The following is a 19609-nucleotide window of genomic DNA, read 5'->3' as shown; positions in this document are numbered from 1 at the left end:
ACTCTACTGTTTTGGCTGCTCTGGGCTGCCAGGGATGATGATTTGCTTTTACCCGTTTGTTTGGGAAGCACAAGTGGACATCATTTCCTAAGGTTAACTACAAGGTTTTTATATATAAAAAAGTTGACTAGAAACCAGCTGCCCAGATAGTAAATTTATTTTAGGTCAAATACCAATATTGGAACATTTGTTTGGCTTGCAACTGATGAACAGGAAGGACTCTACAACGTATCCTCCTATAACATTTCACAGATGAAAATACAGTCATACCTTGGAAGTCGAATGGAACCCATTCCGGAAGTCTGTTCGACTTCCAAAACGTTCAAAAACCAAAGCTCAGCTTCTGATCGGAAGCCCCGCCAGACGTTCGGCTTCCAAAAGAACGTTTGAAAACCGGAACACTCACATCCATGTTTCGATCGTTCAGGAGCAGATTTGTTGTGGAGCCAAGGCATTCGAGATCCAAGGTATGATTGTACTTGTCATGGCTCAATTTCCAAGCCAAAGATCACTGCTTGAACTGCCCCACCCCAGCAATTTGGCACATTGCAGAAGGCTCTGCCCTGCTTTCTGTATGCTTTATTCATTCATTTCTGCATTAGACCTGTCCTCAACTGGTTTAATAGTTGATAGGATGTTCTGAGGAAGCTAAACTCTGATGAATGTACTCAAGCAACTTGCTTCCTCCACAGACAAAAATAGAGAGAGTGATTTATTAGGCAGAGAGAGTAGGGAATAAGGAAGCATGGAAGCATATGATACAGTCTAGCTACCACTAGTTATCTGAAAGTCTTGCCCACTAGGGTTTCTCCTGAACTGGAAGGTATCACTGGTAACTCTGACTAAAGATGACAGGAGTTAGTAGCCAATATTTTAATTTCCTGTGGAGCCATTTGAAATGATTTTTATGTTCTGTGGAGAATCAATCTATGTACCTTCAGTGGCTAAGCACAAAAAAGAGTCTTGTGTTTTTACAGCTGAACTTAATAAACCTTAGTGTTATGAATCTGGGCTGCTACTGTTAGGAGTGCCCCACCTATTGCAGTAAGTATGTGATTATTTTAGTGCCATTCCATGCACTTTGCATGAACATCTCTTTAAAAAACAAACCATATTTGTTGGCAGTTAAATATTAAACCCAGCCTCTGGAAGTTAATATTAAACCTAGCAAGAACTGCTTAAACTCAGAATTAATATTTTAGGAAGAGGTCAGTTGGCCAGGGAGAGTGTGTTAGATCTCTCTACTTGTACTTACAAGGTGTGAATGGAAAAATTAGAAGAAAATGAGATGCATGTGTCCTATTCAGAATATAAGATGCATTTCTAGCATGTGCAGTTCACATAAAGGAAAGTAGATAACATTTTTATTACATTTAGATTCTATATGGTGCTTTTTCTGAGTGTTTGAGTACCAGTAATTCTTCCAACATTCCTACCAGGTAGTCCAGTATTATTATCCTCATGTATGACAGATCTGTGGTGGAGAATAATGGTACCTGCCAATAGAATCTGAATAGTCTGTCACAGCAGACTTATCAACACACTTGGTCAGTCTTCCCCATCTTGGTGCCCTCCAGATGTTTTAGGCTATAGTTCTCACCATTCCCTGCCTGTCCACCTTCGTTTGATCCAAACAACAATACTTTGAAGTTCGTTAGGAAGAGAGTTGGTGAGTACGCTTCATGGCTAAGGCTGTTATCCTAACCTCAGGTTCCCAGGAGTAAGCCCCATTTATGTACATAACTAGAGGTACCACTGTATATCAGTAGGCTTTACTTCTGACCAGACATAGTTAAGATTGCACTACAAGTGGGGATTTGTAGCTGGTTCTTCCCAATTGTAGTCTGAGCACTCTAAGTGCTCTGTTAAACTGGCTTTCAGTGTACTATCCTGACTCTACTTTTACTCTGATTGGATGGTGACTTTGGACAGAATTATCTGGGGGCCTCTTACTAAAGGACTGAACCTAGAGCACAGTTAGAAAATTACTTCCTGTAGTTTTCTTTCAGGATTACTTAGATGACGTATATTGCATGCTTTGAACGCTCATAAGGACTGTTATTATTTATTATTTTGAGTTTCAGGACTAGAGATTGGAATGTGAGTATCCCTCGAGCAACAGAGACCACATAACATGGGAGATTTTAGTTGGGCTTCGTTTTGACCTGGACTGTGTTCCTCTCTGTCCATGCTAGCCGTGTGCTTCTTCGCCTCTATTCAACACAGGGAGGAAAGGGCCACTGCAGGATGAGAAGTATCCTGTGTATTGTATGGGTTGGATGGTCTCCCCAAAAGGGCTCATGGAGTTTTGGTGCTGGAGCTTGAAGACCTAGTGTACAAAATAGTATAAAGCCATCACTTTTTCAGATGCATTTTGTTGCAGAAATGTCTGTCTATCTATCTATTTGAAGCCAAGCAGAACTAGGGCAGACCAGTAGGTGGATGAGCAACCACCTAAGAAGCCAGCTCATACTAGCTCAGGTAGAAAACAAGCAAATTGGGTTATTTTAATTCTTTGCAGTCTGTGACTGTTCCCCACCCCCACAACTTTTAGGATGGCTAGATGCACTTTTTAAGTACCGTATTTTTCACCCTATAGGACGCACTTTTCCCTCTCCAAAAATGAAGGGGAAATCTGGGTGTGTCCTATGGGGCGAATGCAGGCTTTCGCTGAAGCTTGGAGAGCGAGAGGGGTCGGTGCGCACCGACCCCTCTCGCTCTCCAGGCTTCAGGAACACATCCGCAGTTTAGGCAGCCCTGCGGGAGTTCCCGCAGGGCTGTCTAGGCTGCGGATAGCAGCCTGCTTCCCGGAGCGCCGGGCACGCTGAAAGCAGAGCGCCCAGCGTTTCAGGAACACATCTGCAGCCTAGGCAGCGGATAGCAGCTTGCTTCCCGGAGCGCCGGGCGCGCTGAAAGCAGAGCGCCCAGCGCTTCGGGAACACATCCGCAGCCTAGGAAGTGGATAGCAGCCTGCTTCCCGGAGCGCCGGGCGCGCTGAAAGCAGAGCGCCGGGCGCTTTGGGAACACATCTGCAGCCCCTCGCGCTGGGCAGACATCCGCAGCGTGCTGCAGCCTGCTGCCCGGCATGAGTGACGCCCTGAAGCAGAGCGCCCCGCCTGCCGGACAGACATCGGCCAGCCCCACAAGCTTGGGGGACAGCAAGGAGGCGCAGCTCTACCATCCCGCTGTTCCTCGACCTGGTTTGGTTTCCCCAACCTGGTTTTTGGGGGGAAATAAAGGGGGGGAAATTCCTTTATTTCCCCCCCAAAAAACTAGGTGCGTCCTATGGGACAAAAAATACGGTAGTTATCTAGAATTGAGGGAACTTTTGCAGGTGCAACTTGTGTATGCGTGAAAATGCCACACCTATCAAAATATCCTCTTCTACACAACCATTGAAGGCAAGAATCCATCTTCCTTTGCATTTGGTTGGTAGCACAAAGTAGGGAGGTGGTTTGCTGGGTGTAACCAAGAGCAACCATGGTGATACAGTGAGGAGATGCCTTCACACCTGTACCATTCAGCACTGGGTAAGCAGGCAGTTGCTAAGAGGATAGTGCAGGTTCCAGACATCTGTGCTTGCGTAGTGCTGGCTGTGGCTCCATCCCTGCTTGCTGGCTCTGAGAGATAAATGGAGGAAAATCTTGCTGTACTTTGGCCACTTGTAGTTTTGCCTAATTTACCTCCCTCACATGCTGATGCTGTTGGTTACCTTTCTCTGCCTCTGTCCTTTTCTCTTGATCTCCCCCTTTCATTTTAAACAGAAACTCAAGCAAAGAAAATTGTGATGTCTCTGCTGTGATCCACCTTAGGCTCAATATTCCACACACACACACACACACACACACACACACACACGGTCAAATTACTGAGGCAGTACCATTGTGTGAATGCTGCCATATGTCTATAAGTTACAATAATTTGCTGTAAATGTTAGCAGCTCTGCTCCACCATTGTTTGTTTGGTATCCACTTATTTAGATTGAATAACAGATATATGGTGAATGCTTATAATCCTGTGAAGCACATTGAGATGTTCTAAATAATAATGGTGATTTACTGGAGCAATGTAAGGTTGCTTGCTAGTTATATTAAAATAGATAGCATAGCCTGCCGTGATACTTTTGGTAGGACACACACATCCTCCCTCTGCACTTCAAGATGCAGATTGATCAGTTAGCAAATGCTGAAACATTTAAGTTTTATTTAAACAAGCTTTCTCATTTAATTTTGTGGATATACTAAATGCTTCATGCTTTTCTTTTTCTGCAGGCAGCTATAAATGGTGTTATACCACAGGAAAATGGGATTTTACAAAGGTAGGTGGCAAACTTTCTCACTATTAGTCCTTCTAGCATATGGAACAAATTTCTATTGTTAGTGAGCTTCTATTGGCACCAGTCGTTCCTGTATCTTGCTGTAGCTTTGTAGGTTGGAAGAGCTTAATAAATAGTGGACCACTTTTTCATTTATCCTCCTGCTTACCAATACCTTTTATTTTTGTGTCCTGTCTTTTCATGCTGTTTTTTATTGCTCAGCTTATGAAATTATTTTGCTCTGATCCAGCAGGGGCAATTTGTAAACCAGGGGGAAAGCTGAATTTGAATCCTCTTTTAGGTACTGTGTGTGTAAAAAGGTGCTGAACAGAGGGAAACAAATCCCCTTCTTCCAGACATGGGGCCACTTGCATTGTGCTTCTATATTGGCACCCTGCCAAACAGATAGGTCAGTATGGTTTGGGGAGGATAGTGGGGCTAATCCCTTCTCCTTTCCTACTTAGCTCTGAAACCTCACAGCCCTGGCCATCTGTTTAGGAGAGAAGATCTTCACATGCAGTAATGCTCCTGCAGCCCACTTCAGCACACACAAAATCTCTGAATTGGGGCCAATACAGTTTTGCATGGAAATGTATACACCTAAACACAGCACATCCATTGTTCATCTTAGCTTTGAAACGGCCCATGGCTTCAGAGTTGAGAATTGCTCTTTGTTCTCCCTGATGAGCGAGAAGGAAAAGAGGCCTCTGTATAAGAGAGAATCATAGTGCTCTATTTGTTTGTTGACCCACCCACCCTGCACGACACACATACAATTTGGGATGCAGAACGATAGGAATTACCCTACCGGACCGTTGAGATGACAAATGTTCTAAGGCTGAAGCAGTGCAGATGTGAAAGCAACCACTCACAGCACAGTTCAAGCTGGCAACATCTGAGTTTGTTAACATTTTATGCTTTTATTTTGCACTGAAGCTTTGGGACATTTGAAACATACAAAAGGTCAGCATGAACTTCCCTTCTTTTTTTAAAAAAAGAAGAGACATGCGAAGGGACAAATTTTCAGCTGCCGGCTTATAAATATAAAGCTTCTTAATTTAGACATCATGGCTTGATCATAACTAACTACTTAGAATTTCCACTGAAATGTTGCCTACTTAAAAGGCTCTCCCACTTCTGTGGCAACGCTCACAGTATTTTTTATAACTGAGAATAGAAGGAAAAGGTAACAGAACACTCTATTTTGGCAGAGCTACTAATATAACTCCCTGCCTATCCCTGATTAGATGCTTGTCTAAATAAAAACACTTTATATCGATCTGTTCAGTAGTTGTTTTTATATATTTATACATGCTTTCAAGGGAAGGGGGTTCCAAAGCTGGGGAGAAATGTATATGCCCATACTACTGTCTTCTTTTCAGCGAGAGTTGAATCAAAGACTGCTTTCAAACACATAGGGATCATAATAGGACATAGCAAATATATGGCAGGCCTAAGTCATCTAGGGCTTTCCAAAACTGATTTGTGCTGGGCGGGTGGGACAGGAAGCCAATGCAGTCCCAAGGGCACTGGTCTAATATGCTTCTGGTGACCCTTGCAAAATGGGTTGTCATGTTCCATATTGGCTGCAGTCTCCTGATATTCTTTAGCATAAGATACTGTGAGTGAGCATATGGAGTTCACTCTAGATGTTTAACTTGCTAAAAGAGACCTATGCATTTTTATTAATGTGCAGTACCTAGTATCCTTCAACTGCATTTATAATTAATCTATGAGGAGATGCAGAATATTTTAAATGTGTAGTAGTAAAACCCTGCAAGTCGTGCCCAGGTGAAGCTGCAAGGTCTGGGATAGCACATCAAAAGAACCATTGTCTGTGTTTGCATGTATCAGTAAGTCAGGGTTTCTGACTTGTGGCTTAACATGAATGGTAGCGCTGGTTCATGGTGCCCACATGCTGCTTTTTCATTCTTACCCTGGCATGAATGGGATGAAAAAAACAGGAAGCCTTGGCTTCCCATCATGTCTGAGCTAGAGAGCATAGTTTTTTGCTGCCTAACAAACCATGATCTATTAGCTATTGACAAACCATTGTTTAAGATTGGGTAGTGATTGTGGCTTATTAGGGAGTAACCAACCATGATATCTGGTTCAGACATAACGGGAAAGCAGGTTCATTTGCATATGTTACTCACACACAAGAGAATAACAAAGTGGGAGTGTTGCACCCATATGCTGCTTATCCATGTCAAATCACAACAAGCCAGAAATCCTGCCTTATCTTTACACGTGTTAGTTTTTGTAGTAGGGTTTCACCCTTTATCTTTAGAGTGAGTTTGCTGAATCACTCATGGGATATCTTGGGCAGGAGGAATTGCTCAGTCACCAATTGTAGTGAAGAAGTGTGGCAAATATAGTATTTCATAAACATTTAGCTTTAATATTTTAAAGATGACTGCAAAAAGTAGGGCCGACCAAGTGAGTGCTGGTTGTAAAGGTGGTTTTTCATCCCTTTTATAGCTGGAATGGTACCTTAATAAAATGTATTACGTTTAAAGGCACCCAGAGTAGAAAAGGTAGTCCCAAATCCTGACAACTTGATGAACTATTTCAGGATGCTGGAGGAATTCATTTCAAGCATGCCAACTTGTGGCTAATAACTCCTAGAATCAGAATGTCTTGAACAAGAGCAACATACATGCTACTTGAACTCTAGCTTCTGTGTCATTCCTGGTTTCAATCCCAAGATATGTTCAGAGAACCCAAAAAAGTTGTTCTAACAAACTAACTGCCTGTGTTTTCTTAAAAGCCTACGTATGTATGTTTCCCTCCCCAGTGAATATAGTGGAGAGACTTCACAAGGGCCAGCCTATGGTCCCGCTAGCCATCCTTCCTCCTCATCGTCAACACCTTCTTCATCTTCTGCGTTTCGCCATGTAGTGCCATCCAGACAGATAGTGGAAAGACAACCACGAATGCTTGACTTCAGGGTTGAGTACAGAGATCGAAATGTGGATGTAGTACTTGAAGACAGTTCAACTGTTGGTAAGAAAACTGTTACAAGAAGGGATTGACAAAATTAAATGGATGTGTGCCTAAACTACAGTGCAAGTTCATTTCTTTGAGTGGCTTGTGGGGAGAGAGGATGTTTGAAAGCACCACTTTTAAAGCCAGTGATGCTCTACCTGTTCTAATAGGGGGAATGGGAGCCAGTTCTTTGAGTGAACAAATCAATGTGACAAACAGGACATAATTTTTTTTGCTGCACAACAGCGATGGGGGCCTGTAAATGTGATAATCTCCAGGGAGAGTAGCGTCTAGGACGCGAAATATGTTTCTAAAATTCTTCCCTTGTTGGAGCAGCATCATTGGAGCCTTTTTTTTTTTTTTGCAAAATAAGGGACTCTTTTCTTTCTTTCTTAAAATTTATTATTATCTCTTTGGTACTCCTACAATCCTCAAAGATAACTAAGCAGTACCAGTTTGACTCTCAGTGAATTTACTCTCTTCTTAAGTCACTTTATATAAACTGGAAACATATGGAATTTACTAAATAATATTTCTGTGGCTTGAGAATATAACTAGAGACATTCATAGTCTGTATAACCCCTTTTGCCAGATAATTTTGGAGGAGGAGAATACAATTGTTTTCTTGTTTTGTTTGTTAAGAACATCGTTCAATGATCTCTGATCACTGAGGTGGCATACAAACATTTCCTTTTAAAAAATGTATTCAGATTATGATAACGTATTTGGATTTGTTATTATTCAGTGCATAAATATACCTATAATTTTCTAATTTCTGTACATGTATTAAAAGACAAATTAGTCTCTGCCTACAGTCTAATAGATGCAATACAATGGAAAAAGGAACGGGGTAGGAGAGGAAAGACAGCATTGGAGCAGCTTCTCCACTGGCCAAGGCCAGGTTTGTCTTCTTGGCCTGTTCTTCCTGGGATGCAGGGGGTGGAGCCTACCAGTGGCCCTGGGTCCCCTGACCTGTAGCAGAGGCCAGAGCATGATTTCCTTTTGGTGCTTAGTGTATTTCAAGACCATCTCTGTATTGCTTATAGTATTTGCCCCACATCAGCTAAGGTGAAGCATCTCAAAACTTTAATTGTAATATATGATCGAAGAGTGACATCTAGTGGCATGTTCTAATTACTGGCTGAGCATGTACTTGTTTGGTCAGTCTGTATTTCCCCCTCCCAGTCCCACCCCCCTTATTATGCTCAATTCTCCACCTCATTTAGTTGTTTGAACTTTTTTTTTATGGGGGACATGATTTCATAAATTCTGCTGGCTCACTATCCTTCACCTTCTTTTTGCAGATGAGAGAATAGTATTCAATATGCACAACTCTCACTAGGATGGTGCCTAGAGCAACAACATTTAGTCAGTCCTAATACTTTGATAAGGTTAAAAAGGTGCTCTTGCTTAATGAGGCAGCAGGTTTTTGAATTTTTGTAAGCATCTTCAATACAAGGCTTTAATCTGAGAAAGGGGAGGCGGCAAGATCTGCCTTAAGAGGCATTCATGCTTGTGTGTGAAAAGGAGAAGCCTCTTCACACAGGGTGGTTGCTGCAACATATCTTAAAATAAAGGGTTGGATCCAGATAAACTCTCACAGGAAGGGTGGGTGGAAGGTGACTTTGCATCCCTCTTAGCCCCCCGAAAAGGCTTTTCTAAAGGTTGGGTTCCTACTCAGTGGGTTAGGGTGGTCTAATCTAGCCTGTGATGAAGAGGGAATGGGGAATCACTGAAAATCACATGAATTCACCTTCTGCACTTGGTTTTTGGGGATCCCTCTCTTTAGCCCCCATACCACAGTTTCCCCCCTGAGTGGAATCTTCTGATCTTCAGGAGAGGCTTTTTCAGGGCTGCTAAGAGACCCAAATCGTACATTGCATTCCTAGATTGATTTTGTGGGGAGGATGACTTGGTGATTTCAGCCTGTGTGTGCTGGTTTTTATTCATGTGCATCTTATTTTAAACATCACAGTGATTGTGGAGGTTGCCCAGGAGCGCCATAAGTGGAGCAGGTGTGCTCAGTGGGCAGATCACAGAAGGCATAATCTTGCCTCCCTCCCTCCACCAGTTGTAGATAGGGAGAAAGTAAAGGTGGATGCTATCCAAACCAGGCCACTGCTTTGTTTTGGTATATTGCCCAACTAGTAATTAAGATAGTATATTAATCCAATGTATCATTAGAATATTATTCCAGATGGTAGTATTTGGTTCAGTAGCTGAACTTCACAGGAGGATGTGGGTAGTGTTACTGAATCGCAAACACACAAATTTACCTTTTACTTTATCTGGATAATTTTTTATATTTATTTCCCTTCCTCCCGCAGTGTAAAGTCACCATGGTTATATTCTCCTTTCTTTTTTAAAAAAATTCAAAATAACAATACCTGTAACCTGGAGTGGGGGGGGGGGAGAGAACCTTGAAGATGCTTCCGATACGGAGAACACATTGAATAGACAAGAGAAAACCAGGGAAACTTTTCCTTTGGCTTTTGGATTAAAGAACGACCAGTCTTCCTCTTGCTTCATTGCAATATTACATAGACATAGTTATGAGATATGTGAAAAAAACAGACACTTCATTTGCACCTCTTAAATGCCACTGTAGAATCCATTTTTTAGCTAATCTTTGTTATTATAACACCAACAGTGTTCTGGACCCCTCCATCTGCATTGTGCTGAAGGCCCATTTTCCCATTACGTGTACACAAACCTAGATTTGCCATCAAGTGCACCCTCCAGCAGGCCACTCAGATCCCCAATGAGTGTGGCTTGATGATGCACATGTTTACAACTATGTACATGTCACAGTTGTAGTATTTTGAACTAGTATTTAAAATTCTTCGCCCATGTTTAGCAGCTGTTGCACAAAATGTCCGCTAGATGGAGTTATGCTACACCACCAATGAATAAAGATGTAATTTTCATTACAGTCTAACTTGTATGACATCTACCTAATGCCACGAGACTAATAATTTTTCCACATATTATTGTGAAATGATCACTCTTTTGGGCAATGCTTAATGTAATTCTGTACGGTGAGGCAATTGCTTGCTTGTAGGGCGTTTTCAGGAGAAAGGCGATGGCAAACCTAGACAGCATCTTAAAAAGCAGAGACATAACCTTACCAACAAAGGTCCATATAGTTAAAGCCATGGTTTCCCCAGTAGTGATGTATGAGAGTCCCATGGACTGCAAGAAGATCAAACGCATCCATTCTTAAGGAAATTAGCCCTGAGTGCTCACTGGAAGGATAGATTGTGAAGCTGAGCTCCAATACTTTGGCCATCTCATGAGAAGAGAAGACTCCCTGGAGAAGACCCTGATGTTGGGAAAGATGGAGGGCACAAGGAGAAGGGGACGACAGAGGACGAGATGGTTGGGCAGTGTTCTCGAAGCTACAAACATGAGTCTGACCAAACTGCGGGAGGCAGTGGAAGACAGGAGTGCCTGGCGTGCTCTGGTCCATGGGGTCACGAAGAGTCGGACACGACTGAACGACTAAACAACAACAAGGGCGTTTTCAAGGAGGGCATGGGGGAACCACAAACCTGTCTCAGAATCAGAAAAATAATACAAAGACTGTTAAGGAGATGGTTGTTTTTCTATCTTGGTATCTTCCAAACATCTGTACATTTGAAATCTGCAGTGCTGTTCACAGAGAGAGATAAGATTTCTCAATTGTGGAAAGATTTTGGCCCCATTGATGACAATAGTAGGCAATGGGAAACTGTTTCTGCAGTGATATTGGAGGGGGCCAATGGTTAGTGATGTAGAGAAAGACTTTTTCATAGCTGTAGAGTTCAGACCTGGCACCTGAGTTGTAAAGGTTTGAAGCAGGTGACCTGGGAAAAGCCATTAACAGGACCTTGTCGTTGCTTCCCTGTGTGGACAGAACTTGGCTAAATAGACCTTTAGTTCATTCTCTTGTAAAACAGCCTTTTATTTTCCCTATAATAGGGATGGGGAACCTTTTCTTCATGAGAACCACATTTCCTCCTGGGGACCACTTGCCAGTGGTGGGAGGAGCTGTGTTGCTATGTTCCAACCTTGCAAAAACCAAAGGTTTCTCTACACTTATACATACATCTCTCCAGCTCCTCACTCTCCTATCCAGACCAGCAAGGGGCATTTTTCGCAGTTGCAAGTGCAGATTCCAGCCAGGCAAAAGATCTTGAGGAGGGCATGGAGAATGGCCAGTGCCTGGTATGGTGTCAGGAAGAGGTGTTTGGCCCAGAAAGGCGCTGCATGGTCTAGGGAGAGGTCCAAGGGCCAGATAAAAGGGTTTTATTTGACCCCTGAACCTCAGGTTCCTCACTTCTGCTTTATAAGATGGTAAATGACTGATAGTATTTTGATCTTAATCTTTGTGAACTTTAAACATATACTTAAGCAGTACTTACAAGCAAAAGTACTGACTGACATATTAAAAATCAATAGGAGTTGAAGGGTTGCATGTGAACTATATATGCCGTACAACAAAAATTATGTACTTCGTTGTCGTTCATTGTATGCCATTTGGGTTCATTGTATCTATCTTTTCTGACATTGGAAAAACAAATAATTTTAAAGCCAATAAATATTTGTGACATAAAATGATAGTATTTGTTTTTGGCATATTTTAAGGTTTTGATAGTTATTATTGCTTTGATGATTTAGAATTTATCCTAAATATCCTATTGTTTGTTTTATGCTATTATATACACTGAGAGAAAGAGAGAGAATGTTACCTCTAGATTTGCGTCTTATTAAATTATTCAGTAATGTTGAAACTACAGTAACAGTATGGAATGTTTGGGCTTCTCAGGCCTAGTAACTTTTCTTTTTGCCAATGTTTACTAAAGATGAATGCTGAAAAAACATAAATATGGACAATACTTTTGTTTTGCAGGAGAGATCAAACACATTTTAGAAAATGAGCTTCAGATTCCTTCATCAAAAATGTTGCTAAAAGGCTGGAAAACTGGAGACGTAGATGACAGTGTAAGTTCCTATATTTGTCCCAGAATCAAATGCCTGGATTTCTGCTACACTCAAGTTAACCTACTTCATATAGTTCCTGTGAAGAAAAAATAGGAATTGGGAGAATCGTGTACACTGCCTTGAGCTCCTGGGGATACACTTGTTATTTTTTTAGAAAAACACAGACATGAACGCTAATGATTCATTTATAGATAAACCAAAATGGCCTTTGCTTTGAGGTGAATGTACCTGATGCAAAATGTTTCTAATTTCCAACATTTTTTCCCTGTAGACTGTTCTAAAAACTCTACACTTGCCAAAAAACAACAGCCTCTATGTCCTAACGCCTGATTTGCCACCACCTTCCTCATCAAGTATGCCTGGGTAAGATACAATTTTTTAAAATACGTTTGAGCATAGTAAAATAGCATGTGAGGGGTTTGCATTAACAATGTTGCCAAATCACAATTAGACTTCCGTTGCCTTTTGTTTTAAAATAATATTAATACTTGACTTTGTGCTCACTTCTCCCCATAGTAAACATTTATGTAAAGGTAAGGTAATAAATGAATGGGACGCAGGTGGCGTTATGGTCTAAACCACAGAGCCTAGGGCTTGCCAATCAGAAGGTCGGCAGTTTGAATCCCCGCGATGGGGTGAGCTTCCTTTGCTCGGTCCCTGCTTCTGCCAACCTAGCAGTTCGAAAGCACGTCACAGCGCAAGTAGATAAATAGATACCACTCCGGCGTGAAGGTAAACGGCATTTCCGTGTGCTGCTCTGGTTCGCCAGAAGCGGCTTAGTCATGCTGGCCACATCACCTGGAAGCTGTACGCTAGCTCCCTCAGCCAATAAAGCGAGATGAGCGCTGCAACCCCAGAGTCGTCCGCTACTGGACCTAATGGTCAGGGGTCCCTTTACCTTTACCTTAAAGGTAAAAAATACTAGAAGGGATATATTTTTTCTGTCCAATTTCTTCAATGATAATTGTTAATAGATTTTTAAATTCTTGTTCTTGACATACTCTAATCTGGGTAATTAAAATTGGTTGGTGGGTGTTCTTGATGTGTAGAATGGATATAATATGAACAGGAATCATCCTGTAGAGTGGGAGATCAGCCAAGATTATTTTATGGTTCCTTCAAGCCATATCTATTATTTTCCCAAAGTAGATAACTTAAGGGCAAGGGTGCAAAGTTGAATGAATTATTTTTTTTTGGGGGGGGCAGATAAGCCCCACCTTGCAAAACTGAACCCAAGACATGGCACACATACACCATTTGAATTGCAATGCCCCTAAACTTGGGATGGGGCAGCCCCCTTAAATATTTTATGGGGGGGAGCGGAGGGACCTCATCCCCTAGAAGTTGGCTCCTGTGCTTATGGGTGTGAATAACTTGAACAGCATGTAGATTACAAACCAGTTGTATTTTCAATTAACACTTCAGTTATTAGCAATTGGAACTACAAAATAAAATATGAGTGCTTATCACAATGTATGAGAATTTATTTTTAAGTACGGACCTGTAACACACAAGAGTGCAGTTAAATAGAAGCAGTCCACCATCTTAGGAATGGTGTCAGTTCTTTCCCTTCTGTATACAGGTGAAAGATCTTTGCATACAATGGATAGCTGAAGAAGACAGAATTGGGATTCAATCGGGATTGGAGAACAGCATGGTGTCCTCCATATGTTGTTGGGGTCCAACTCCCCTTGGCCCCAGACAGCATGTTCAGTGGACAGGGCTGATGAATATTGTAATCTAACAACATTGGCTATCCATGAACTACTTCAAGGTGTTGTATGTGGAGCTGTCTTTGAAGCCTCTATGGAAATTCCAGTTACTTCAAAAGAGAGCTGCTAGACTGCTAAGTGGGATCGGTTGAAGGGAACACAATCCTGTCATTTGTTAGCCGCTATGCTGGCTACTGATCTGTTTTCAGGCACTGTTTGTGCTTACCTTTTTTAAAAGCCTTAAGTGCCTTGGAAGTTGGGTGGATAAGGACCACCTTCCTCCTCATGAGCTTGGCTGAATGCTGTGAACGTCTTCAGAGGTCCTCCTTTGAGCCCTCACTCCCTGTTTATAGATAGGTGGTCCCTTGAGAGGGGACCTTCACAGTTGTGCAGGACTGCCTGGTGCTAAATTTTATGTCTTTTGCCTGGCACTGAACAACCTTTTCATTTGCTCAAACCTTCCAACATTTCCCCCCTAAGCTGATGTCCCCCCCTTAGCTGGGGATATGAATTGCCACCTTAAATTTTGAGGAGGATGGTCAGTACCTACTACTAGAGTTGCCATATTTCAAAAAGTGAAAATTTGGACACAAAATTATTGAGCTATTTTTGACAAAGTTGTTGAGCTTTCTTTTTTTTTGCAAAACGTCAAAATGAAGTTTTTGAGCTATTTTTAAGGAAATTGACCAAAAAAATCAATACTTCTGACATAGATTGCCATACACCTGACATTTTTACCAATTTTTGGAAATTCCACCCAGACACTATTTATGATGGACGAATCCCGGATGTATAGCAGCCCTATGCACTACGCTACATAATATTGGGAAAAGTTATTCTGATAAAGTCATCATGGCAAATTGACATTGAAATCAGTGGTACTTACTTCGGAGTAGCTATGTATAAGATTGAGCTGCACGCGTTTTAGTGACTGTACACTTTAAAGTTTTTTTATTTCAGGCTTTTTATGAGACAGTTTAGAAAATCTCAAAGTTTAAAAATGTAAACAAGCAGAAACCCTTCTCATTTATCATACTAGCCAGATTTTCTGACTGATTGATGTTTGAGACTAATCTGCCATCTCCTGCTGCATTAGCTACAACAAACATTACATTTACATACCAAGCTCATATTTTGTTTTAGTGTAAATAAACTGTAATTATAGTAAATTTGGATGTCTGTTGACACGAGCTTGTATAAATCGGTATGTTTGCAATAGAAATGTTGATCATTATGTGTCATGATATTTTGTTAAAATTTAGATGTTTGAAGGGAAAAACGAATCAATATGAATAATGAATATTTTTTGTTCTGAAATTCATGAAGAGCCTTTGTGGAGCAGAACCTAGAATAATGGAGGTGGCAAGGCATTGCCCCAATCATGCTGATTCTGAAAACATTGTTTTATTTTCAGAGACAGATTTATCTACTAAATAGCCAAAATAATTGAGATTAGATGCTATTCCCAAGCACTGAAATAGGTGAGAATTTTCCAAAGTATATTAGGAACATCTGGAACTATAACATCAATATCTAAATATGCAACCCTTGAAAATAATAATACTAATAAAAAGCCAACTTAAATTTTCTGTATGTATTCCAGTTTCCTCATAATCATGATCATGCAGAAAAATTCCCTTTTGTACAGTGAAAACCATAAAAGAACACATCTGAATCAAAACATACCGTATTTTTTGCTCTATAAGACGCACCAGACCATAAGACACACCTAGTTTTTGGAGGAGGAAACAAGAAAAAAAAAAATTCTGAATCTCAGAAGCCAGAACAACAAGAGGGATCGCTGTGCAGCGAAAGCAGTGATCCCTCTTGCTGTTCTGGCTTCTGGGATAGCTGCGCAGCCTGCATTCGCTCCATAAGACGCACACACATTTCCCCTTACTTTGTAGGAGGGAAAAAGTGAGTCTCAAAAAACACGGTAGTGATAATGTTGGCTTACCTGCTGCCCTCCCATTTATTGTTGGACTCCAACTCCCATTAGCCTTAACCCGCATAGCCAGGGATGATGGTGTTCTATTACATCTAAAGGTAAGCTACTTTAGCTGTAGGATAACCATGGAAAAATTAAACTGACTTACTGCTTTTTTTCTTATTTTTATCAGCAGCTGAAGCAAAATACTCTTGCTTTTTGGGGCTGTAAACCTACACCCACTTACTGTAAAGTGTAAGCTCCATTTAATTTGATGATATTTACAGCACAATCAGAATTACATAGTAATGTATGTAGTGACTGGTGTGTCAGGGAATGGGTGAGGCATTATGGAGACGGAGATTGAGTGAGCTGCTCTGGGCTTGAGGTGTATAGAAAAACAGATATATCTGTAATACTGTTACAGAGTCAGCAACAGACAGCCACTCTGTCCACAGAGATACCATACATCTTCGGGGGAAATGAGGCTTTATGCCCTCTCTGAAAAGTTAAAAGACCAGAGCAGCTCAGAACCTCCATGGGTTCTGGAGCCTCAGATAAGTTACAGTAAAGGTCTCATTCCTTGGTGCAATGACCTCAACTTTGCATTTGCAGACATATGATACAGAAAGTGTGCCCGATAACATAGGCAACAATTAGGCTCCATCTCCTTATACCAGCCTATTAGATACGTGGGAGTCCCAAGCTCTGTAGGGCTTTAAAGATAAAAATCACACCTTGAATGGGTTCTGGAAGATAATTGGTAGCCAGTGCATTTGTTGGCTACATTGTATCCCAGCCTTTCTCACTTTGCTAAAAGTGTCCCTGTCTGGTACCAACAAAAATTTCCTTTCTGAAGCTTCAAATGAAGTATTCAATTGGCTTTAGCCTTTTGTTAGGATTGTAGCAGAGAGACAATTTCTCTGTGTCTGTGTGTCTCTCTCTCTCCTCTCCTCCATTGTCCAGGTTTCCAAGACTGTTTCTCATATCTGCCGTTTTACATTAATTGCATTGGTACAAATATTGCCATGTCTAGTTGGGCCTTAAGTGCCTGGCTTTTCCAGTGTCCATTGGGTCATACCTTGTTGTCTGAGAAGCTGAACACTTGAGTACTTCTCAAAATGTGGTAGCATGTGAATGAAGGGATGTTTACAGCTGTATCCTGCATTTCCGAAATCTTGTAGAATTCTTACTTTTAAAAATGTAATCTTGAGTCCCTTGAGCTGCAGCAGGTTTGGGCTAAGGCAACAAATGTTTATACCATATGTATCAAACTCTGGATATGTAACAGAGCCATGCAGATATATATGTAGCTGTCAGTGGGGTGTTCATCAGTGTCTTAGAGCAATGTCTAGATATCAAAATGATGCTTGACAGCATTGGAATGGAAAGAGAAGTAGGGGAAAGAAAGGGGACCTGGATTCCTGAAATGGAATAATCTAAGTAAAGAAACTGGCTCCCTGCTTTCCTAACAGGTGATCATATAAGCATCAATGTATCTTTCCAGTATATGTGGAACCAAGATGTAAAGATTTAGTGCTGAGAACTGTTCATGTAATTTATCCCTTTGCCATTAGCTTATTATTCAAAAAGGAGATCCTTATGGAAACCTGCTTTTACATGTGCATCATTTGTGTTGGATATGATCAAAATAAGTGTCAAAATAACAGATAAGAAATGAGTGGAATTTCCCAGAAAGTACTTCCCAATTTAAAATTGTGTACAATAAACCCATTCTACTAAGATGTACATTTTTGCTTCTTCCTTGCTATGATCATGCAGAATAAATATATTAATTCTTAATATTGTTCTAAATACTTACAACAAATATATAGTACAAGCTGGACAAGAAGTGGTTGCTGCTTTTTTTTTTTTTGCCACTCTGAAAGTATTTTAATGGGTAGTTTTATTAGAGTTAAATCAGTGATGCTCACTATGCATTCATTAGGCAAGGCACTTCCTCTAATGCTGAGTTCTCACTTGGACAAATTACAGTATAATCTAATTTGTCCTCTAACCAGCATAATACATGTTGATTTAATTAATTAAAGAAAGACCAATTATTGTCTGGCTTTACACCAGCAGAGAATCCTGGTGAAGTTGGAGGATTTATTATGGTGAACTTCAAATACATTTTGCTGGTGGAACCACTGTATACCACACTTTTCTATCCCATGCTTTAGTGTTAGAGAATGAGCCAGTTTCCCTTCAGGCTCTTGCAGTTGTCTCCTCCACCTCCAGACCTGCCACAAGGAGGTGGTCAGAAGTTTTTACTCTTTTTTTGGAGTAACTGTGGTTCAGTGTGTTGTCCAAAACCCCAAACAGTGGTTAATTGTAACTATGGTTAGTGGAAAGAAGTCAACTTCATAAACTGGGGCCTGAAGCTGGTTTGAATCTGTGCAAGGCGGTTCAAGACAATATGATGCACTCACCAGCATGTGTGGCCTGATCCTGAATGCTGCATTCTTGCACTCCATTGATGAATAAACACTTTTTGCCATTCTCATGTGCTTTATACCTGCCAAAAGGGGACATGCTGTCTAGCCTTGTAAGGAAAGAAAATGAGCCAAAGCAAGCATTAGACCAGGCATTCCCAAACTCAGCCCTCCAGATGTTTTGGGACTACAATTCCCATCATCCCTGACCATTGGTCCTGTTAGCTACGGATGATGGGGGTTGTAGTCCCCAAAACATCTGGAGGGCCGAGTTTGGGGATGCCTGCATTAGACATCTGCTGAAAAATTTTCTGTTTCAGCAAGCCTATCCAGACACATGATTTACTTACCTATATGTGTTTTAAAAGTTTTATTGATTTTATCTTTGCTTTTAATGATGGTGGTCTTATGTATGGATCTTAGTTGTTTTATCTATAATTTGATTTTCTACACCATGTGGAGAGGTAGCTGTTTGTCTTTTGGATGAAGCAGTTTATAAATGTTCTAAATATATAAATTAAGCACTGATAGTCCATACTCTGCCTTGGGGTCTAGCTTCTGGTACAGATTAACCATGTACAGTAAATGGAAATGGACCATGTACATTTGGAAATGGATAATGAAGATGCAGTAGTTGAGATAAAATTATAAGCCTGAAAAGAAACAGCAAATTCATTTCGCCAATTAGCCTGCCTTGGTAAACATCTGCAGTAACTAGTAATCTATGAAAATGGGAATGGGATTTGCTCATTTGACAGTGTTTCTTGAGATTTACTAGTAAATGCAAGTATTTGTAACATTTCCCACTGGTAGTGTTAGAAACTGAAATATGAAAGCTAGGAGCTAAATGGCACCTTAAAAAACCTACACAACAACTGAATGTCTAGGCGCGCTTTTTTATAGCAAGAATACAAAGCTGAAAATGAATGATCTGCAGTTCATTTTTCACATGGTCTAACCCTTCCCCTGCCCACCCTCCAGTCTTCTTAAGAGGGTTTCTTCTCCAGTCTTCAGAGAGTAGATGGAAGTGGAGATACAGAAAAAGATCCTCTTTTCCTTCCACTCTGCAGTTTTAATCTGAAATCTTAAGTACAGTACTGCGCCCAGAGCTCAGAAACTGCTCACACTAATGAAATTCTCCGTCGCAAAATGCTCCTAGAACAATGGGAGTTTCGAACACTGCCCACTGGTGTCATGAAAAGTCTACTTTAGCAGTGATTGTTAATATCTGCTAAGTCTGCTGAAAAAT

At 41.0% G+C, this 19609-nt stretch overlaps 1 protein-coding gene across 1 annotated transcript in view; it reads left to right on the top strand.

Annotated features, from left to right (window-relative positions):
* The window catches only part of FAF1 (Fas associated factor 1), a 165691-nt gene that overhangs the window by 23029 nt on the left and 123053 nt on the right, over window positions 1-19609 (top strand). Inside the window, exons 3-6 of the mRNA XM_083742411.1 lie at window positions 4272-4318; window positions 7113-7321; window positions 12195-12286; window positions 12558-12649. Of these exons, the coding sequence (XP_083598537.1) occupies window positions 4272-4318; window positions 7113-7321; window positions 12195-12286; window positions 12558-12649 (440 nt within the window). The remainder of the gene's footprint in view (window positions 1-4271; window positions 4319-7112; window positions 7322-12194; window positions 12287-12557; window positions 12650-19609) is intronic.

Source organism: Podarcis gaigeae (assembly GCF_964106915.1).
Source record: "Podarcis gaigeae genome assembly, chromosome: 6".
In the NCBI taxonomy this organism is placed as follows: Eukaryota; Metazoa; Chordata; class Lepidosauria; order Squamata; family Lacertidae; genus Podarcis; species Podarcis gaigeae.
This window is presented reverse-complemented; position numbering and strand designations above follow the sequence as displayed.